This window comes from Staurois parvus, unplaced genomic scaffold (assembly GCF_062004578.1).
Source record: "Staurois parvus isolate SC_StPar_1 unplaced genomic scaffold, SC_StPar_1.0 ptg000090l, whole genome shotgun sequence".
NCBI classification, from domain to species: domain Eukaryota; kingdom Metazoa; phylum Chordata; class Amphibia; order Anura; family Ranidae; genus Staurois; species Staurois parvus.
Window position 1 is genome coordinate 8880594 of NW_028317886.1, and position 19693 is coordinate 8900286.

The window sequence follows — 19693 nt, forward strand, 5'->3', positions numbered from 1 at the left end:
GTCACGGCTTAATTTTACAGATGACATCAAAAGCACAGACCAAGGCAGGTCTTCTTCCTTCCAAATGTGAACTGTAAACGCAAGGTTCATGACTAGTTACACATTGGAGATGTAATGTCTGTGTCCCTTTTATCCCAATCTCTTATATTCCTTGGTTAGAGTGTGCTCACTTTGGACTTCCATTTACTAATGATCCTATCCTGGAATAGAATAGCTTCAAATCTTCTGTAAAGGCTGTTCACAAGGTTTACGAGTGTGTCTATGGGAATGTTTGACCATTCTGCCAGAATTGCATGTGAGGTCAGGCACCAATGTCGGACAAGAAGGCCTTGCTCGCAGCCTCCACTCTAAAATCATCCCAGAGGTGTTCTATCAGGTTGGGGTGCAGGCCAGTCAAGTTCCTCCTCCCCAAACTCACTCATCCATGTCTTTATGGACCTTGCTTTGTGCACTATTGCACAGTTATGTTGGAACAGGAAGGGGCCATCCCCAAACTGTTCCCACAAAGTTGGGAGCATGAAATTGTTCAAAATGTGTTGGTATGCTGATGCCTTAAGATTTCTCTTCACTGGAACTAAAGGGAGAAGCCAAACCCCTGAGAAAAAAAACATTCCCACACCAAAAAACCTCCTCCAACAAACGTTACACTTGGCACAAGGCAAATACTGTTCTCCTGGCAACTACCAGACACATCCATTGGATTGTCAGACAGAAGCTTGATTCATCCCTCCAGAGAACACGTCTCCACTGCTCTAGAGTCCAGTGGCGGTGTGCTTTACACCACTGCATCCGATGCTTTGCATTGCACTTGGTGATGCAAGGCTTGAATGCAGCTCCTCAGCCATGGAAATCCATTGCATGGAGCTCTCTATGCACTACTGTTGTGCTAATCTGAAGGCCACATGAAGTTTGGAGGTCTTTAGCTATTAACCGAGATCTAGACCTCAACTGTTTTCTGACTGATTATTAGGGATATTCTCCCCCTGGTGATAAAGGCATATTTTTATTTGCTTGTAATCCCCTTATGTGGGTCACAATTAAAGTTTATGGACATATTTATGTTTTAACCCTGCACCCCAGTGAGCCAAAATCATAAAAGATTAGGTATTCCATTAAAAAAAAAAAAAAAAAAAAGGGAGGAGTATAGCTTACACTCTCAAGATGGTCCCAAACACCAGAACACTCTCAAAATGGTCCCAAACACCAGATCAATCTATAACCTCTATTTGCTGAAATGGTAGAAATATTTGCAGCATATTTGGATGTTGGGGCTGGGATACCCACACATCTAAATTCTAATACACCCCTTTATTATTCATGTATGGTTATACATTTTATCTGGCACATGAGTGCTTTAGCATGGTTTTGCCCTATACATAAATGAAACCCCATTAAGGGCTTGATATTATATTTTTACAAGGTTTATTATAAGATTTTTGATATATCATGTATCCTATGTTATACCATTATGTCATGTGTGCATTTTATTTCTATATACATTTTTTATTATGGTCATGTATTAATTTACCTATACCCGCTATGAAATAGACTATTTTTATATATAAATGCAGCACAGTGGCTAAATGGTTAGCACTTCCGCCTGGCAGTACTACGGTCATTGGTTCGAATCCCAACCGCGGCACCACCTGCCTGGAGTTTCCATGTTCTCCCTGTGCCTGCGTGGGTTTCCTCCGGGTACTCCGGTCTCCTCTCACACTCCAAAGACATGCTGGTAGGTGAATTGGCTACTGTCTAAATTGGCCCTAGTATGTGTATGTATGAATGTGAGTTAGGGACCTTAGATTGTACACCCCTTGAGGGCTAGGGACTGATGTGAATGTACAATATATATGTAAAGTGCTGCGTAAATTGACGGCACTATATAAGTACCTGAAATAAATAAATGATGCAAGAGAAGGGAGGAGGGGATACAAAGAAAGATAAAAGAGGAGAATAAACTCCTCACTGGTGAAAGGAATATGAATGGGACTTTGAGGATGCCAACAATAATGGGAAAATATAGAACTAAAAAAACATTTTATTTCAATCAATTAAAATTCCTAAATATAACTTTTGGCTGCCAGGAAAATCGTACGTAGAAGCGTGATCCTGTCACTTTCGGGTTCTAGTGACGTTACATCTGGCCCAGCGAGGCCTGGTGCGCACGCTGGCCATTTTTGGATTTTACAGGCTATACAAACTGGTGCCGATCTTTTGGGCACCTGTACATGTGAGTTGATAAACTTTTGCATGAAAAAAAGAACAATTCATTAACCACTTGCCTTCCTGAGGATTTACCCCCCTTCATGACCAGGCCATTTTTTGCGTTAAGCTGCTGCGTTACTTTAACTGACAATTGCGCGATCATGCAACGCTGCACCCAAATTAAATTTACATACTCTCCCCCTTCCCCCACAAATTGAGTGGTCTTTCGGTGGTATTTGATCGCTAGTGCATTTTTTACGCTAGAAGCAAAAAAAGGCCAACAATTTTGAGAAAAAAAAACAACACAAAAAGACAATATTTTGGACTTTTTGCTATTAAACATGTCCAGAAAAAAAAAATAAATAAATTGAGACCAAAATGTATTCCATGACTACAATCTGGCTTCCGCCCCCTACACTCCACTGAAACCGCCCTACTCAAACTCACCAACAACCTGCTAACCGCCAAAGCCAATGGCCACAACTCAGTGCTACTACTCCTCGACCCCTGTGCGGCTTTCGACACGGTTGACCACCCCCTCCTCCTCAAAAAATATACTCTTTTGGCCTCAGACTCCGCTCTCTCCTGGCTCTCTTCCTATCTATCCCAGCGCTCCTTTAGTGTTACCTATAACGCTGCCACCTCCCCCTCACTACCCCTCTCTGTTGGGGTCCCCCAAGGTTCTGTCCTCGGGCCCCTTCTCTTCTCCATCTACACCTCCTCCCTTGGTCAACTAATACACTGCCACGGCTTCAACTACCATCTCTATGCAGATGACACTCAAATCTATCTATCTACCCCTCGCCTCACCCCTTCAGTCTCCGCCAGAATCACTAGCCTTCTGAATGACATATCAGACTGGATGTCACTCCACTTCCTCAAATTAAACCTTGCCAAAACCGAACGCCAAGTTTTCCCCCCAGCCCGCGCCCCCCCCCTCCCCCCTGACCTCTCCATCACGACCAACAATGCCACCATCAGCCCCACCCCGCAAGCCAGAGTACTAGGCGTCATTCTAGACTCCAATCTGTCTTTCCAGCCCCAGATCCAATCGCTGACAAATTCATGCAGACTCCACCTCCGCAACATCTCCAAAATACGCACGTTCCTAACTCCAGAAACTACAAAGCAACTCATTCACTCCCTTATCATATCACGACTCGACTACTGTAACTCCCTCCTCGCCGGCCTACCCAAACACAGGCTATCCCTGCTTCAGTCTATCCTGAATTCTGCGACCAGACTCATCCACCTTACCAACCACACCGTATCCGCCACCCCCCTCTGCCAATCCCTCCACTGGCTTCCGATTGCCCAACGCATAAAATTCAAAATATTAACATTGACGTACAAAGCTGTTCATAACACTGCCACAAACTACATCACCGACCTGATATCCATCTACCACTCAAAACGTACTCTACGCTCCTCACAAGACCTCCAACTCTCTAGTTCCCTGGTCTCCTCCTCCCATGCCCGTCTCCAGGACTTCCCCCATCCTCTGGAACTCACTACCCCAATCCCATCAGACTGTCACCTACCCTCCTCACCTTTAGGCGCACCCTGAAAACCCATCTCTTCAGAGAAGCCTACCCCGCCCTCACCTAATTGCCGATCTCCTCCGCTCTTCCCACCACTCCATCCCCCACAGCTATTTCCTCCTGTACCACTCTCCCCTCCCTCCTAGATTGTAAGCTCCAAGGAGCAGGGCCCTTGAACCCCTCGTGTATTGTATTGTTACTGTACTGTCTCGTTTACTGTCTCCCATTATAATGTACAGCGCTGAGGAAACTGTTGGCGCTATATGAATACTGCATAATAATGTCTTTGCTAAAAAAAAAAAATCCCAATATTTGTAAATGAATTGGTTTACGTGAAAGTTATAGCATTTACAAATTGTGCTATAGATCATAGGATTTTTTTTTTCCCCTACTAGTAATGGCGGCGATCAGCGACTTATAGCGGGACTGTGGTGGACATTCTGACACTGGGGGGGGGAACAAAAAAAAAAAGACCAAAAAAAACCAAACAAAAAAAAAAAGCACTGACACTGTACTAATGGCACTGAGCAGGAAGGGGTTAATGTGAGGGGCGAGCAAAGTGTTAACTGTGTGCTGGGAGTGTTTTACCAAGGGGCAGGGGGTGTGTTTTTCACTGCAAGTACACTGATCAGGATAGCTGTACTGTGCACAGCCATCCCGAGAAGTGTGCTCGAGCTGACAGGGAGGAGGATTGCAAACAAAACGATCTTCCTCCCCGTCGGAGATGCTCAGTAATCACTGGCGGGGACCCAGTGAATGACATCCGCGGCCGTGAATGGCGGCACAGATAGGGCGTGTGCCCCCTACCCGGAAATGCAAAATCACGTATATATATGAAATCAATTTATGGACATTTTATTCAGTTATTTATAATTAAATAGCAGCGCAACATCACTTGTTTATTTTGGATTTCTTAATATTGTGGGAACACAATTTGATGTTAGCAGCAGCCATCATTGACACATTTTTATCTTACTTTGTCCTCTCACTATTTAGGTAGCGCAGGGGTCTCATTATAGTTAAAACACACACACCGCCCTGTAGCAGTACATCTGCTATAGGGCGGTCCTTAAGTGGTTAATAAATACTACACTCAGAATACTTAAAGCGGAGATCTACTCACACTGTGAAAAAACTGAAAGTCAGCAGCTACAAAAACTGTAGCTTCGGACTTAAAAAAAAAAACAAAAAAACAGCCACTTACCTGTCCCACGATCCCCCGGAGTCCTCCCCGCAGCCCGTTTCATCCAGGCGCCGCCATCTTCAGTGTGGGCACCCGACTGTGACAGCTTGTAGCTTCACAGCCAGGTGCCCACTACGCATGCGCAAGTAGCACTGCGCTTCCTGAATGGTTCCGTAGTCTTCTGGAACCGGTCACGTTTCCCAGAAGACTATGGGGAGGGAGGGTAGGACGACAACTTATGCTTCCGATCGCCCCTTCTCCCCGCTCCCCAAAGGTGCCAATCCATAATGGGGAGTGGGGGACCAGTCTTTAGATCAGGACTTCCCCTTTTGGGTGGAACTCTGCTTTAATTCATTTGATTTATTGGAGCCGTGTAGAGCATTACCTTCATGGTAAGGAGAGCCTGGTGCATAGAACCCTGTTATTACTGCTGCATTTTGGAATCTTGTGAATGTTCTACTGGGGCAACACATAAGATATATACTATATACATCATGATTGTTTTATGATCACTTATATAAATGTTGGATGTAGGTCATTAGGCTAGATGCCATAGGAATTATGTATTATCACATCTGACTTGGTATTGGCATCTGTTATAAGATGTAGAGAGAGGGTTTGCTTTTGCATTTTTAAATTTTGTTGCAAGGTTGGTTTAGCGCCTACCTATTCACGGTTTTTATATGTTTCAAGTGTTTTCCACTTTATGGAGGCAGCTGTTAACCCATATAGCCGACACACTACGGGTGTTACGTCTTGGATTGGGTGTACAGACACACAGGCACCACAATATTAGTTTAATAATACTTCTGCGCACTTCAGCATGCACTGACCCTGCTCTGTCATTTTACGTGGCCTACCACTTAGTGGCTGAGTTCCTGTTTCCAGTTGCTTCCACTTTGTTATAATACCATGAACAGTTGATTGTGGAATATTTAGTAGCAAGGAAACTTCACAGATGGCCTTACTGCACAGGTGGCAAGCTATTACAGTACCGCTCTTGAATTCACTGAGCTCCTGACAGAGACCCATTCTTTCACAAATGTTTGTAGAAGCAGTCTGTGTACCTAGGTGTTTGATTTTATACACCTGTGACCATGGAGGTGACTGGAACACCTGAACCCAATGATTTGGTAGGGTGTCCCAATACTTTTGGCACTATAGTGATAGATAGATTTATCTATATCAACAAAACAAAAGCAAACTTAGATTGTATGCTCCTTGAGGGTTAGGGACTGATGTGAGCGTACAATATGTAAAGCGCTGCATAAATTGACGGCACTATACAAGTACCTGTAATAAATGAACAGCACGCAAATCACAAAGGATGCTTTATAACGTTGCATAGAAAGGCACAGACGCCTTAGTAATATATCAGATGTGTTTTCTGTATTACTGTGTATTTTTTTTAATGCTCTTGCTCATTGAGCAACCCAACATTACATCAGTGACTTGCTCTTAAATAATTTTTATTGCTAGCTACGTGTATGCAGACTTTGATAATACCAACTAGGAAAGTGTGCTAAAGTCAAGGCTGCCACTCAATTTCTTAATCCAAGTTCCACTCTACATTTCTACTGCTAGATCTTCACATTTTTCTGGCCAGGACAGAGTCGTTTGTCACATCCCTGTGCCATCTCGCAGTTGTATGAATGATGGCAAAGTAGCCAAGGGCTTGGGTACTTGGGCATTTTTTGGATATTCTTCCTCACAGAAGTCAAGATAAATGCAAAAGCAATTTAAAGTACAACTCTAGTCATGCCGAAAATGTAGAGGCCAAACTGCTGACAGCCTAAAAAGTTACTGCTGCTCACGGGCTTCATTATTGTACATCTTTTGTTTTTGGGTTTAGATATGCTTTAGTGAATTTTTAAAGTGGAACTTTACCGATAACAACTTGATAAAACCTTGTTCTTTATCAAGGAACATACATTCCACATTAATAATTATGCTACCAAACTTGGTGTGCTATAAATTGTTTCCAGCATTGTTCCTGCTTCTTGTGGAAGACTGCCATTTTTTGCTGAAGCCCTTTATGACCTTCCTGAGCGTAAGGTGACAACATTCACTGCCTGTATTGTATCTATTACAGAGCAGCGTCATCACCCTGTGGACAAGAGAACCACACTGAGCTAGTCTGACCCTGATGAACTGGAAAAATTTGAGGTTGGCATCCTTCAGTTTAAAAAATGGACTCCCGTGCCATGCAGGGAAGAGGTCCCTGCACTTCTTTTCAAAACGCAGGCCCACACGGGAATCTCGGTTCCCAGTACGGTTGTGTTTTCCAGTGCGGGCGGCGTGCCATTAGAATTAATGGCACCCGCAGGTCCGCATTTCTCTGTGCGCAAATGTGAACCTAGGGTAAAAGCTGATTTTAACCACTTGCCTACTTTTACCCACTTCCTGCCCAGAACAATTTTCAGCGCTCTCATACTTTGAATGACAATTGCGGGGTCATGAAACATTGTACCCAAACTGTTTTTTTTTTAAGACAAATAAAGCTTTCTTTTGGTGATATTGGATCTGGGGTCTTTTGTTTTTTGCTAAACAAACTAAATAAAATCAAAATTAAAAAAAAAAAAAAAAAAGTTTTAGTTTCTGTTATAAAGTTTTGTAAATAAGTAATTTTTCTCCTTCACTGATGGGGCTACACAAATCACCAGGGCACTGATTATCAGTGGCTTGATGATCAGTGTAGATGTCCCCCTGTGAAATGCCGCTTACCAGCTCTCCTCTCCTCACCCGCTGTCAACGTGAGGAAAGGACTGCCGATAACCGGCATTTCCTATTTACCCGGTGATCAGCTGTGATTGGACACAGCTGGTCACATGGTAAAAGCGGTTGTGATTGGCCCATTCCATAGCCATCTGATCAGCAGTGTCTTAAGGACACAGCGATCACAGATCGTGCATGCGCGCCCCAGGAGGCGCGGTTCTGGGAGGACGTCCATGGACGCCCTGCCAAAACTAGCCAACTGCGTTGTAGCCGTCTTTCGGCTATAGCGCAGTCAGGAACAGGTTAATCACCCCTGTCAGTGGTAAATGGTCCCATCCATGTAAACTGATAAATTCTGCTGGAGAGCTTGAGCTTCTGAAAAGCAACAGTTACTTGCTGAAACACCAGATGAAGAGTGAAGAAAGCAAGCCTACATGAGGAAACTAATGCAGCCACCACATCTAAGTACTGATAAGCTGCAATATAATAATAGGTTTGCTTTTGGGTTCAATACTGCTTTAATGCAATACTGTACATAAAAAAAAAAACAAAAAAAAAAAAAAACACAGGACTAATGTTTTATTTATCACAGGCAATTTCCAAACTACAAATTTCAGGATGCCTTGCCAACAGTAGCAAATTACTGCCACTGCTAGGCCAAATATAGTGACGCTAGCTCTACACACTGTACATCCTAAAGATATAGAGTGGAATTAAAATATGGTGCTAGACAATTTCTCTCTCAAATTGGGCAGTTACCCATAGCAACCAATCAGTATCTATCATTTTCCTCCAGGCACCTTAGAAAAATTTAAAAAATGTAAGACGATTGGCTGCGCACCAGTTGAGACAAACTTTTTTTCTTTTTTAAATAAATAATCCCCCATTGTGTTTTCAGTCAAAAATAATTATTAATATATAATTTATATTTATTTTTAACTCTTTAGGCAGAAGTACACTTTGAAAGGCAAACCTATCCCAATATCACTGGGTGTTAGATACTTTTTGCTAGCCTTGTTGACAGTTGCTGAACTTGGATGATATACAGAACTTTGAGCAAACAGAGTCTGTACTTTGTAATTATTAAGCAGCCATACCTCTCTTTCTAAACACAACCTATCACCTACATATTAAAACAGAGCAGCATGTTTGGCAAACATCAAATGTTCAAAGAGGACAGGCTGCAGACCACATGTAAGATCGCTCAACCACACAAGCTACCGAATGATATATGTCCAATGTAAAGCTCACCTAATGTACGTGCATCAAATTTAAAAACCAATTTAAGATGGATCGGGGAGGATCCCAAGTTCATAAGATGACATTTCTCCGCTCCTCACATCCACCTTAAAACTTAACACACATGCACAGTAATGAGGCTGTAAAGGTTTCTGGAAAAGATCTCATCATGAATGCCAACACTGAGCCACCACTTCTGACTACCCAAGTCTATAGCCAATTTAGTAGAAGTTTTTCCTACTTTCAGTTCATGAGTAGGAAAGCAGTGCTCTTGTTCTCTTTTCTGTTGACCAAAATGGGTATCAACATTTCTACACCCACCAATTATCCATCAGAAAGAGCACTTTTGAGGCCGTAATGAAACATCCTTTAGTAGAACGCCTCTATTTCTGTTTCTTTGAGAACCACGATTAGTCCTTTCTACCAAGAAACACAGGTGATTAGATGCACCACACCGCAGTATTTATCTGCTTGGGGGACAGAGATCCTCACGTTAAGACTACCTATTTTTGGTGAGCTTCTCATATGCTGTACATCTCAGGCTCTGTGACTAACCCAAGAGAACCCCATAAACTGACAGGAAAGAAGTTTGTGTCCCGAGTTATACTGCATATGCTGTCATATGGCTCTGGTGGCCTTGGCACCGGCACATAGTAACCAATTCTAACTTCAGCTTGTCCAATTAAGCTTTGACAATAAAACCTAGAAGGCGATTGGTTCCTATACACAACTGAACCAGTTTTAGTAAATCTCCCCCATGGCTACAAGCCACATTGAATAGGTGACCACCATATTAGGTGTAGGTCAAATTTAAGGTCTGATTGAAGAGGGAAGTGAATCATTCCTTTTAAGCCCAATAGGCCAAGGGGCCTACTTCTGCTGCAATATGAGTCCAAAAAGGACAGCAGCTTCTATGTTGATCAAGACAGAAGACCTTGTTTTGCTACAGAACGAAAGAGGACTCCCATAAAGCCAAACATCCGATTACAAGCCTTGCAGTATATGCATAAACCTATACCCACCCTTCTATCAAAGGGTCAAGGACCTTTAGCTAAAAACATCTCTGTATATTTCATTCAGAGCTATCAAGGAGAAGATGTGGCTCTAAGGAAGAAGCAAGTCCTCGAAACGCGTCAGCCTATTGGAGGTCTACACTCCCTATTGCGGACTGTTACTCAGCGCGGTGTTGACCCAGCTGTTCCTTTATGATGTGCCTTGACTTTGTCGTTTGTGAGTACAACACCTACTTTATTTCTTATTACACATTTTTTATGGTAATGCACTAGGCCTGTGCGCCCTCTGTTTGTTCTTTCCTCATTCAGTATATTTGGATTTCCCCGGTCTATTTGAGGCAGCAAGGTGTGCATGTTTCAGGACATTATTAATGTGGTTGTAGCCTGCATCGAGTCCATCCCCAAGTGCAGGAGCATTTGTGTTTGCTGGTTCTTTATCAAGGAGAAGGACCTGGGAGGTACAAGGTTACTTGTTTCCAGAATTGTGAATTCCAGAAGTCCTTCATTACTGAACCCTTTTTTCTCCATTGTAAATTAAAATAGCCAAGGATGGAATTGCATAGTCTCATTTGTATTTTACTGAATTGATAATACACTCATAAAGAGACAATAGTAAAAGCGATGAATGTACTGTAGATAGGAGACTATAGAAGAATTGTCACTGTTCTTCAATGATGCAATGTAATACACTATATATGTACACACACACAAAAGTAACAGTGTAGTGCCACCCAGCAGTAAAAATATGGCATGACAAGACCACGCAATACATTTATGTTATTTTAAGTTGTATTTGTACGTGTGCACGGTTTTAATTTTCAACTTACAAAAACAAATAGAAAATCTTGAAAGAATTTGGTTGACAATTCTCTCCATTGTTTATCAAGGGATGTTGGACAGGAGGGGGCTGACAGGGCCACTCACTGAACAAATTTCAGACAGTTCCTCAAAAGGAGCTGCAGTTAAAAAAAAAAAAAAAAAAAAAAAAAAACCATGCCAAATAAAACCAAGATACGTTCTTAAAAATATATATAACAAATATTTATGCAGATTTGACAGTTCTTGCAGAGTTAAAGCAATTATAGCCCCTTTTCTAGGTTTTGGATGGAGTGGAAATAGATTAGAACCCCAATCTGGTTTTACTGCAACTGCCATTTGTGACTCAAAACCACCCACACTTCCTGTTCTGGTGACAGTTTTACCACACAGGAAGTGAGGGAAACTCTCCAACATCAATAAAAAAAAAAAACTATATACAGTATATATTTAATTTATTTTTTAAGTAAAGTAGGGGAATGTTGGAACCAGCTTTATATTGTTGGCCATTTCCCAGGATTCTTTGTGTGGGAAATAAATCAATGTAATCCAGTCACCAGATTAGGTATCAGGTGCAAATAAACTAAAACAATCAAACTTCCACATACATGACATGTTAGGGAAATGGTCACTCACTCTTTCTAATGGGCTTATTAAAAGTATAAGTTCACCTTTTGACAAAATATACAAAAATGCACATTTTTTGCCTAGAAAAAAAAAAGCGCATTTATTATTTTTTTTGTTGCAGGAGCCTGTAAAGCATTCAACCAGCAATCAGCAGATTGCTGGTGCCATAAAGGCCTCCTGCAGACCTGTCAGTATATCGGGATGTACGGGCAAGCAGATTTACTGACAGGAAGAATCAATGAACTACCACAGCGCTCCTAGAGCAGTGGTAGTTCATTGAGAACTACTGTACAAGCCGATAGCCGCTAAGGCTGTATGGACTTGTAGTTCTCATTCTCAGAGGACTGTGAATGAGCGACACGGCTGCGTTTTTTTCTTTACATTTTGACAGCTGGGGGGGGGGGGGGTTGGGGAGGATCCTCCGCTAGCTGTCAAAGCGGGGTAGTGGGGGCTAGTCCCTTCATAACATGTGACACCAAGAGTGGGTGAAACATGTTAGGTATGGTGCACTTATCCTTTAACCACTTGCCCACCAGGCACTTTTACCCCCTTCCTGCCAATTTTCAGCTTTCAGCGCGGTCACACTTTGAAGGACAAATTGTGTGGTCATGCAACACTGCACCCAAACAATTTCTATCTTTTTATTTATTTTTTGTTAAGACATATAGAGCTTTCTTTTGGTGGTATTTAATTACCACTGGGGTTTTTATTTTTTGCTAGAACAAACCAAAAAAGACTGAACATTTTAAAAAGAAAAAAAAAAAAAAAAAAAAAAAAAATCAGCTCTTTACTGTGTTCGGTAATCCACTGTGTCCCAGGGACACAGTGCACCACCGAATGCCAGGGCGCATGCACGAGACAGCTGCTGCTTTCCCAATATATGGCGGGCGGCGGCTAAGGCAACAAACTATTGCTGCATATAACTGCCGCAAAAAAAAAAAAATATATATATATATATATATATATATATATATATATATATATATATGAGTATATATACACTGCCATAACTTTCACGTAAACCATTTAATTTACATGTGTTGGGATTTTTTTTAGTTTTCTCGGCCATAAAAAAAAAAAAAAAAAAAAAAACGGCCGATTTTCGGATCATTAATGGGCTAAATGTTCGGCCGTTTTTCAGTATTTTGGCAGATTTTTTTCTTATCGGTACAGTTGGAAAAAAAATCGACCGATTTTCGCGGCAATGATGGGCAAATCAGCCGATCTTTTACCGATAAAAAAAATCTGCGCATGAGCAGTGACCTGCAAGAGGAAGAAGGGGAAGAGGGAGGAAGGAAGGAAGAAGGGGAAGAGAGAGGAAGGAAGGAAGAAGGGGAAGAGGGAGGAAGGAAGGAAGGAAGAAGGGGAAGAAGGGGAAGAGGGAGGAAGGAAGAAGGGGAAGAGGGAGGAAGGAAGGAAGGAAGAAGGGGAAGAGGGAGGAAGGAAGGAAGGAAGAAGGGGAAGAGGGAGGAAGGAAGGAAGGAAGAAGGGGAAGAGGGAGGAAGGAAGGAAGGAAGGAAGAAGGGGAAGAGGGAGGAAGGAAGGAAGGAAGGAAGGAAGGAAGGAAGAAGGGGAAGAGGGAGGAAGGAAGGAAGGAAGAAGGGGAAGAGGGAGGAAGGAAGGAAGGAAGAAGGGGAAGAGGGAGGAAGGAAGGAAGGAAGAAGGGGAAGAGGGAGGAAGGAAGGAAGGAAGAAGGGGAAGAGGGAGGAAGGAAGGAAGGAAGGAAGGAAGGAGAAGAGGGAGGAAGGAAGGAAGGAAGGAAGGAAGGAAGAAGGGGAAGAGGGAGGAAGGAAGGAAGGAAGGAAGGAAGGAAGGAAGAAGGGGAAGAGGGAGGAAGGAAGGAAGAAGGGGAAGAGGGAGGAAGGAAGGAAGAAGGGGAAGAGGGAGGAAGGAAGGAAGAAGGGGAAGAGGGAGGAAGGAAGGAAGAAGGGGAAGAGGGAGGAAGGAAGGAAGAAGGGGAAGAGGGAGGAAGGAAGGAAGAAGGGGAAGAGGGAGGAAGGAAGGAAGAAGGGGAAGAGGGAGGAAGGAAGGAAGAAGGGGAAGAGGGAGGAAGGAAGAAGGGGAAGAGGGAGGAAGGAAGAAGGGGAAGAGGGTGAAGAAGAGGAAGAGGATGAGGATGAAGAAGAGGAAGAAGAATTCCAGTCCGGCAAAAAGTGTCCCTGCAGAGAGCTCTGCTATTTCTTCTGACAGTTCCTTGACATTTATAGCGGTTGCAACAATGTATCTATTTGTTTCCGAATAAAACCATCTGTATCCTAAATGGATACAAATAGATACATTGTTGCAACCGCTATAAATGTCAAGGAACTGTCAAAGAAATAGCGGAGCTCTCTGCAGGGACACTTTTTGCCGGCTGTAGACGGGATGAAAATCGGCCGATTTTTTTTACCGTTGCTGGTAACGTCGGCCGCTTGAACGACCGATTTTTCGGGTTTTTTTTAAGAAAAATCGGCCGGTTTTTGACCAGTCTATGGCCTGCATTAGTCCCATAGCTGGGATGACCCAATAAAAGTTAATAATGCCATCTTCCTTGGGGTAACTAATGGTATATCCTCACAGCAGCCACCTATTAAAAATCCAGATGCCTCATATCTGGTCCACCAGGTTGTATGCCACCGCTAGAGAACTCCAAGAGTACACAAGGATCACACAGACAAAACAGGGCCAATATAGTGAATATTTCTTGCCTGTTTATGTAGGGCTCATTCACACTTGTATGTCTCCACAAGACACAGTAATGCATCTGCTCTATATGCAGTGCCATTCGTTGTGAATGGTACCACAACCTTGTACAGTAGAAGCCCAACAAACTGCATTTGCATAGGCACAATGGATGACAGCAGTATTGTTTGTTATATGATTATCTCCTATGATCATCAGATTCGTTCAGTGGTCAAAATTTTCAATTTGTGCCACTCGCACATGTGCAGTAGGCACCTGGCTGTGAAGCCACAAGCTGTCACAACTGGGTGCCTACACTTTTCTCTCGCAAGATGTCATAATGTGCTATCATGTATCACATACTAGCACATTATGAAGGACTTACCATAAAATGAGCCCTCCAGAGGCACGCTGTAACCGCTGTAGAGGCTTCCATCTTCACCTGGTCTTCTTTCCGGGTTCGCGATCTCCAGCCGTCTGACTGGTCAAGCTGTGATGGCGTCAATCCCACACATGTGCGGGAGTCCCAGGCCATGGGACAGTGCCCTGAAGGAACAACACGCCTATGCCGTGCCTTCAGAGCGCATGCGCTGTCAGGCATAAGGAGCGACTAAACAGTGCACATTTGGGAGATATTAACTTTCCTACAGGTAAACTTTATTATAAGCTTACATGTAGGTAAAAAAAAAAATACGGAGTTTAAGATGCCGGCATCAGGGACACAGGATGGCCAGTGAGCCAGGCTGCAGTGAGCACACTGCTGGATCCTGGGACAGGTGAGTGGCTGTTTTTTTTTTGTTTTTTTTTTTTTAAAGTCAGCAGCTACAGTTCCAGAGACTGAACAACCACTTTAAGACATCCGCCTGGCAATATTTTTTTTTTTTAACAATACATAGATCCCATAGTGTTCTTTGCAGTCCAATTAGTTTTCAAATTTGCCAGCAAAAGTAGAACTACATCTTAAATAAGCCATCAGCTGATAACACCCAAGTTCTGACTTTACCTGCGCTATACACTTGTTTTAGGGCCAGTTCACTCTACATGCATTTCAGTTGCTTTTTTTCCTGCATCCAAAATGCACAGAAAGTAGGTTATATGGTTGTTAATTTCATAGTTCACATCAGTTGCAAAAAAAAAGAAAAAAAAAAAAAAAAAAAAAAGTAGAACAGGCTGTATTTTTCCCGCACAGAACTGTGCTGGAAACGCATCAAAAGCGCACCGGAATGCACCAAAAATGCACTGAAACGCACATGCCCCTATTTAAATTGAAGAAAAAGGCGGAGAAAAAAAAATTAACTGGAAAGCATCAAAAATGCGCATGCAGAAGCACATCTGGAATGTATCGGGACTACGTTTCTATAGTGTAAACCGGCACAATTTACATAAAATACTAAAGTTTCATCGGTACGGCTAAAAAGCAACTATATGCATTTTCAGGAGGTGGTCAGCGATGTCAGCCTACGTATTGTTCTCAGGATAAGTTGTCTTTAAGGTGATCCCCTCTAGCACAGCGACAACAAAATGCACAATGCTTCCACATTACACCATGTATCATTTCACACTACATGCCAGATCTCCTTAGTCAGCCATTTCCATCAATGCCATCCTTGGGAGTACAGCTTATCAGAGCACTGATCCATGGCTCAACAGCAGATACTGTATGTGAAAAATACAGATTTCCCACTATTCTTCCAAACATGAATACGGGGATAAAAAGGAGAGTAGGATGTATGCTGCATTGCACGTTTTTACTACTGTATACAGTAAAATGTTGTGTTTTCATGCAATATAATAGGCCCCTCAACACCTAGAAGAAATGCATGTACTTTTTTCTCCCCAACTTTTACAGAAAAAATTGCCTATGTAGGTAAAGGGCGCCTGTAGATAAAAAACAAACTGCAGCTTTGACCAAAGTTGAATAACATTCTTGCTATACACTTAGGCCATGTAAAGTGATTGTAAGCCCTCACCTTGTAAAACAACCCATTCACTTTAAAATATAAAAGAAAGGCAAAATATTTGTTTATAGATTTCAATACCGGGCACTTTTACCCCCTTCCTACCCAGGCCAATTTCCAGTGCTCTCACACATTAAATGACAATTGCGCGGTCATGCAACACTGTACCCAAACTAAAATTTTTATCATTTTGTTCACACAATCAGAGCTTTGTTTTGGTGGTATTCAGTCACTGCTGGGTTCTTTATCATTTGCCAAATTAACAAAAAACACATTTTCTTTGTTTCTGTTATAAAATAATTGTTCTTTATGAATTTAGGTCAAGATGTATTTTGCTACATTTCTATGGGGAAAATAACCCAAATCAGTATTTATTATTTAGTTTGTAGGAAAGTTATAAAGTCCACAAACTATGGTATATATCTAAAAAAAAACAAAAAACCATTGGATCAATCCTGAGTACGGAAGGACCAATTTAATTTCGAGGCCCAAAAATGTCAGGATGGTACAGATAACCCCCAAATGACCCCTTTTGGCAACGTAGACAGTCAGAAATGTAGTAATAGGCATGGAGAGTTTTTTGAATTTGTAATTTTTTGTCATTTTTTGAAAAAAAAATTTTTTTTTAAAGATTTTTTTTTTCATAACACACTGATCAGAGCAGTATAATGGTACCATAGTAACACTACTGGGGAGAAGATCAGTATTTTTTTAAATTTGCTTTTACACCCAGTCACATTAAATCCCACTCTGAAATCGTGCGACTTAGTCCTCATGCACACTGGACGTTTTTACAGCTGCTGTTTTCAGCTTATGGTGTTTTTTTTCTACAGCCAGTAAACCCCCCAGCATGTGTTCCTATGTGTCCACGTGCACACACACTAATCAGCAGAAATAGTGGGTATCTAGAGGAGTTTTTTTGCCAAAAACCGCTCTAAAACTGAAAAACGAGACAAAACGTGGAAAACCTGCGTTTGGCTTTTTGGAGCAAAAATTAAAAAAAAAAAAAATATTGGGGGGGGGGGTAAAAAAAAAACAAAAAAAAACTATGCGGCAAAAAACAAATGCGAAGAAACACCTCGCGTTTTTAACGTTACTTTACATAGCTAATGTCACCAGCGTTCCTAAAATGCCCACTGTGCATGAAGCCTTACAGTGAAGTCGCACGATTTCAAAGTCGGGTGACATGAAGACTTCAGGTGCGATTTGCAAGACATCTGACACAGGTGTCTATGCAAATCACACCAAAAGTAGTGCATGTACTACTGTAGAAATCGGTGCGGCTCCGACCAAGTTGGAACCACACCAATATGACCGCTCTAATTGCGGACAAGAGGCTGCGATTTGGCGTGCAACCTGCAAATCACATGCCAATTCGCATCCAGTGTGACCAGGGTCTTCTAGAAAAAAAATCCTTTACTACAGTATAAGCAAGCATTTAACTGAATGGAATCGATTCATTCAGGTTTTTTTGTGATTAGCTGTGACTGGCCACGGCTAATCACATGAGACAGATGAGCTGTTTGTACAAAATGATCACTGTGACCAATCACAGCTAGTGACACAATTGTATACTGTGGGTGATATGAAAGGAAGCCATCCATTTACAACTGTCATGTGGCCTGCTGTGATTGGCAATGGGCCGGTACACAGATCTGTCATCAGCTGTGTGAGTTACACAGCCGGTGACAGTTCACGCCACAGCGTGGCCCTGCGGTCACACGAGGCGCGATCTGGGAAGGACATCATAGGACACCCACCCAGATCAAAGAGAGTCCCGCCTGGTCGTCATTTTGCTATTGGCTGGGCGAGAACCGTTTAAGCCCTTGGCGCCTCCCGGCCCTTTAAGGGTTCCAGAAGCCGGGAGCCAGGGTTTAGGGTCATGTGATCGGGAAAGGTCCTGATCGAAAGAGAAGATCGGGACCTTTCCATGAGTACCGGACATGTGTGCTGGGAGCGCACAGGGCGCGCACTCTCACCATATATGTTCTTTTTTAATAGAAGGCAAATGTGCAGCTGCTCAGCGTCCAGGCCCAGACGCCGGGAGGCCGCACATTTGCGTTTGGATGACGTGAAGAGGTTAAAAACATTATATACACCTTTTTTATAAAAGTCATCACATTCTCTCTGTTCTCATCTGCAAAAGAGCTAGGGGGAGGAGAAACAGCAGTACGCTGATCTTCCCAGTGAATGGATGTGCAGGAGGCGTGTGAGTACAAGTCTGAGCATTGGAGGAGACCAGGCTAAGTTCCCAGCAAAGCTAGAGAACAGGCTATAAGTGCTTTCCCGCTTAGTGTGGTCAGTTTTTAAAAGAAAAGCAGAGGGACCGACAGGAACACAAGGAAGCAATACAAAGCACAGGATAGTTTTTCATACAAGTACATGGTACAACAGGCACATATCAGGAATATGAAAATTGGGTTTACATCCTGAAGCCTGACTGAAAAACTCAGAGAGACAGCATATTGCCTAGTTGCTAGGACGTTGCTAAGAGCATCCCATCTCCTACTGTTCATCCTCACCATCAAAAGGAGCTCAGAGCTGCTGCATCAGAGGAGAAATTGCATGTGAAAAACGTCCTGGTAGTTCATTGAGAACTACAAGCCGTCAGCTGCAAAGGATGCTGGTACCTGAACTTCTTCCAATCACAGAACTCTGAAAGAATGGCGTGGCCGAGGAAGCACATTTTTGCCACAATAGTGGTATGGTTTTACACGCGACAAACACGCCGTAATCGCACAAAGTCGCAGGACAGGTAACGCCCAAAAAAGGTACCAGAACCATTTTTGGGTGCCGCTTTTGTTTGCGCACTCGTGGCACATGTGTCACACAGAAATACCACGTTTTCATGTGCCATTGAAATAAATGGAACCGTGACACGCGATCACACTGCGTTTTTTAATCACAGCGATTTCGCCCATGACTTTAAACACCCAAATGTGAATGGAGCCCAGACCTGTACACATACTCAGCCCAACTGTCCCTGCACAGCCATGAATGATCATACAAGATGGGGGGACTGATTCTACTGTACAGAACACGTGTGGGGCTCATTCACAGCCTCGCTCAGCATTAGAAATGGTCGCCTGGAGGAGAGCCCACACTGATCCCCAGGATGCAGCATCCCTCCATCTTCTCTGCTGTCTCTACGTGACGTCATCAGGCAGCCGCTAAGGAGGAGGTAGGTACCCTGTACATGGTGCCCGCACCTATCATTCATCATATGGGAGGGGAGGTAATATCACCTGAATGCGGCGCCCTCCCTGGTCCCTCTGCCGGCTGTACAGCTGGAGTTTCCTCTCTTGCTGAAAATCTTATGGAGGAGGGTCATGGTGCCGCCACACAGACCGCCCCCGCTGCAGCCTCTATCACAGCTTAGTGTCCGCCGGGCCCGGAGCTCGGGACATCCCCATCTCACGGCTCCCCGCCATGGTGCTGCCACAGAAACGCGTTATCTCCTGCATGGAACCCACACTCATGTGACAGAGGGCGGGGTTCAGTCCGAGGGTCCCCGCCCCTCCCGAAATCCAGGAGCGGTGACGTCACCGGGGATCTCCTGGCTGTCGGCTCGGGGAGGATTCCTGGCACGGTGGTGACGTGTCTATGATGAGCTATAGGGAGCGGGCGTCACCGCCCTGGACTATGGCCCCATCATCCGAGGTAGGGGAGAGTACGGAGCCAATGGACAGTGTTACTTCTAGACGTCTGATTGGAGGGAGTGGATGAACAAAGTGC

At 43.3% G+C, this 19693-nt stretch overlaps 1 protein-coding gene across 1 annotated transcript in view; it reads right to left on the bottom strand.

Moving 5' to 3' along the window:
- Positions 1-19489, bottom strand: part of FNIP2 (folliculin interacting protein 2) — a 133910-nt gene extending 114421 nt beyond the window's left edge. The window contains exon 1 of the mRNA XM_089670394.1: positions 19204-19489. Coding sequence (XP_089526520.1) covers positions 19204-19289 — 86 coding nt within the window. The 5' untranslated portion in view covers positions 19290-19489. The remainder of the gene's footprint in view (positions 1-19203) is intronic.
- Between the last annotated feature and the right edge of the window lie 204 nt (positions 19490-19693).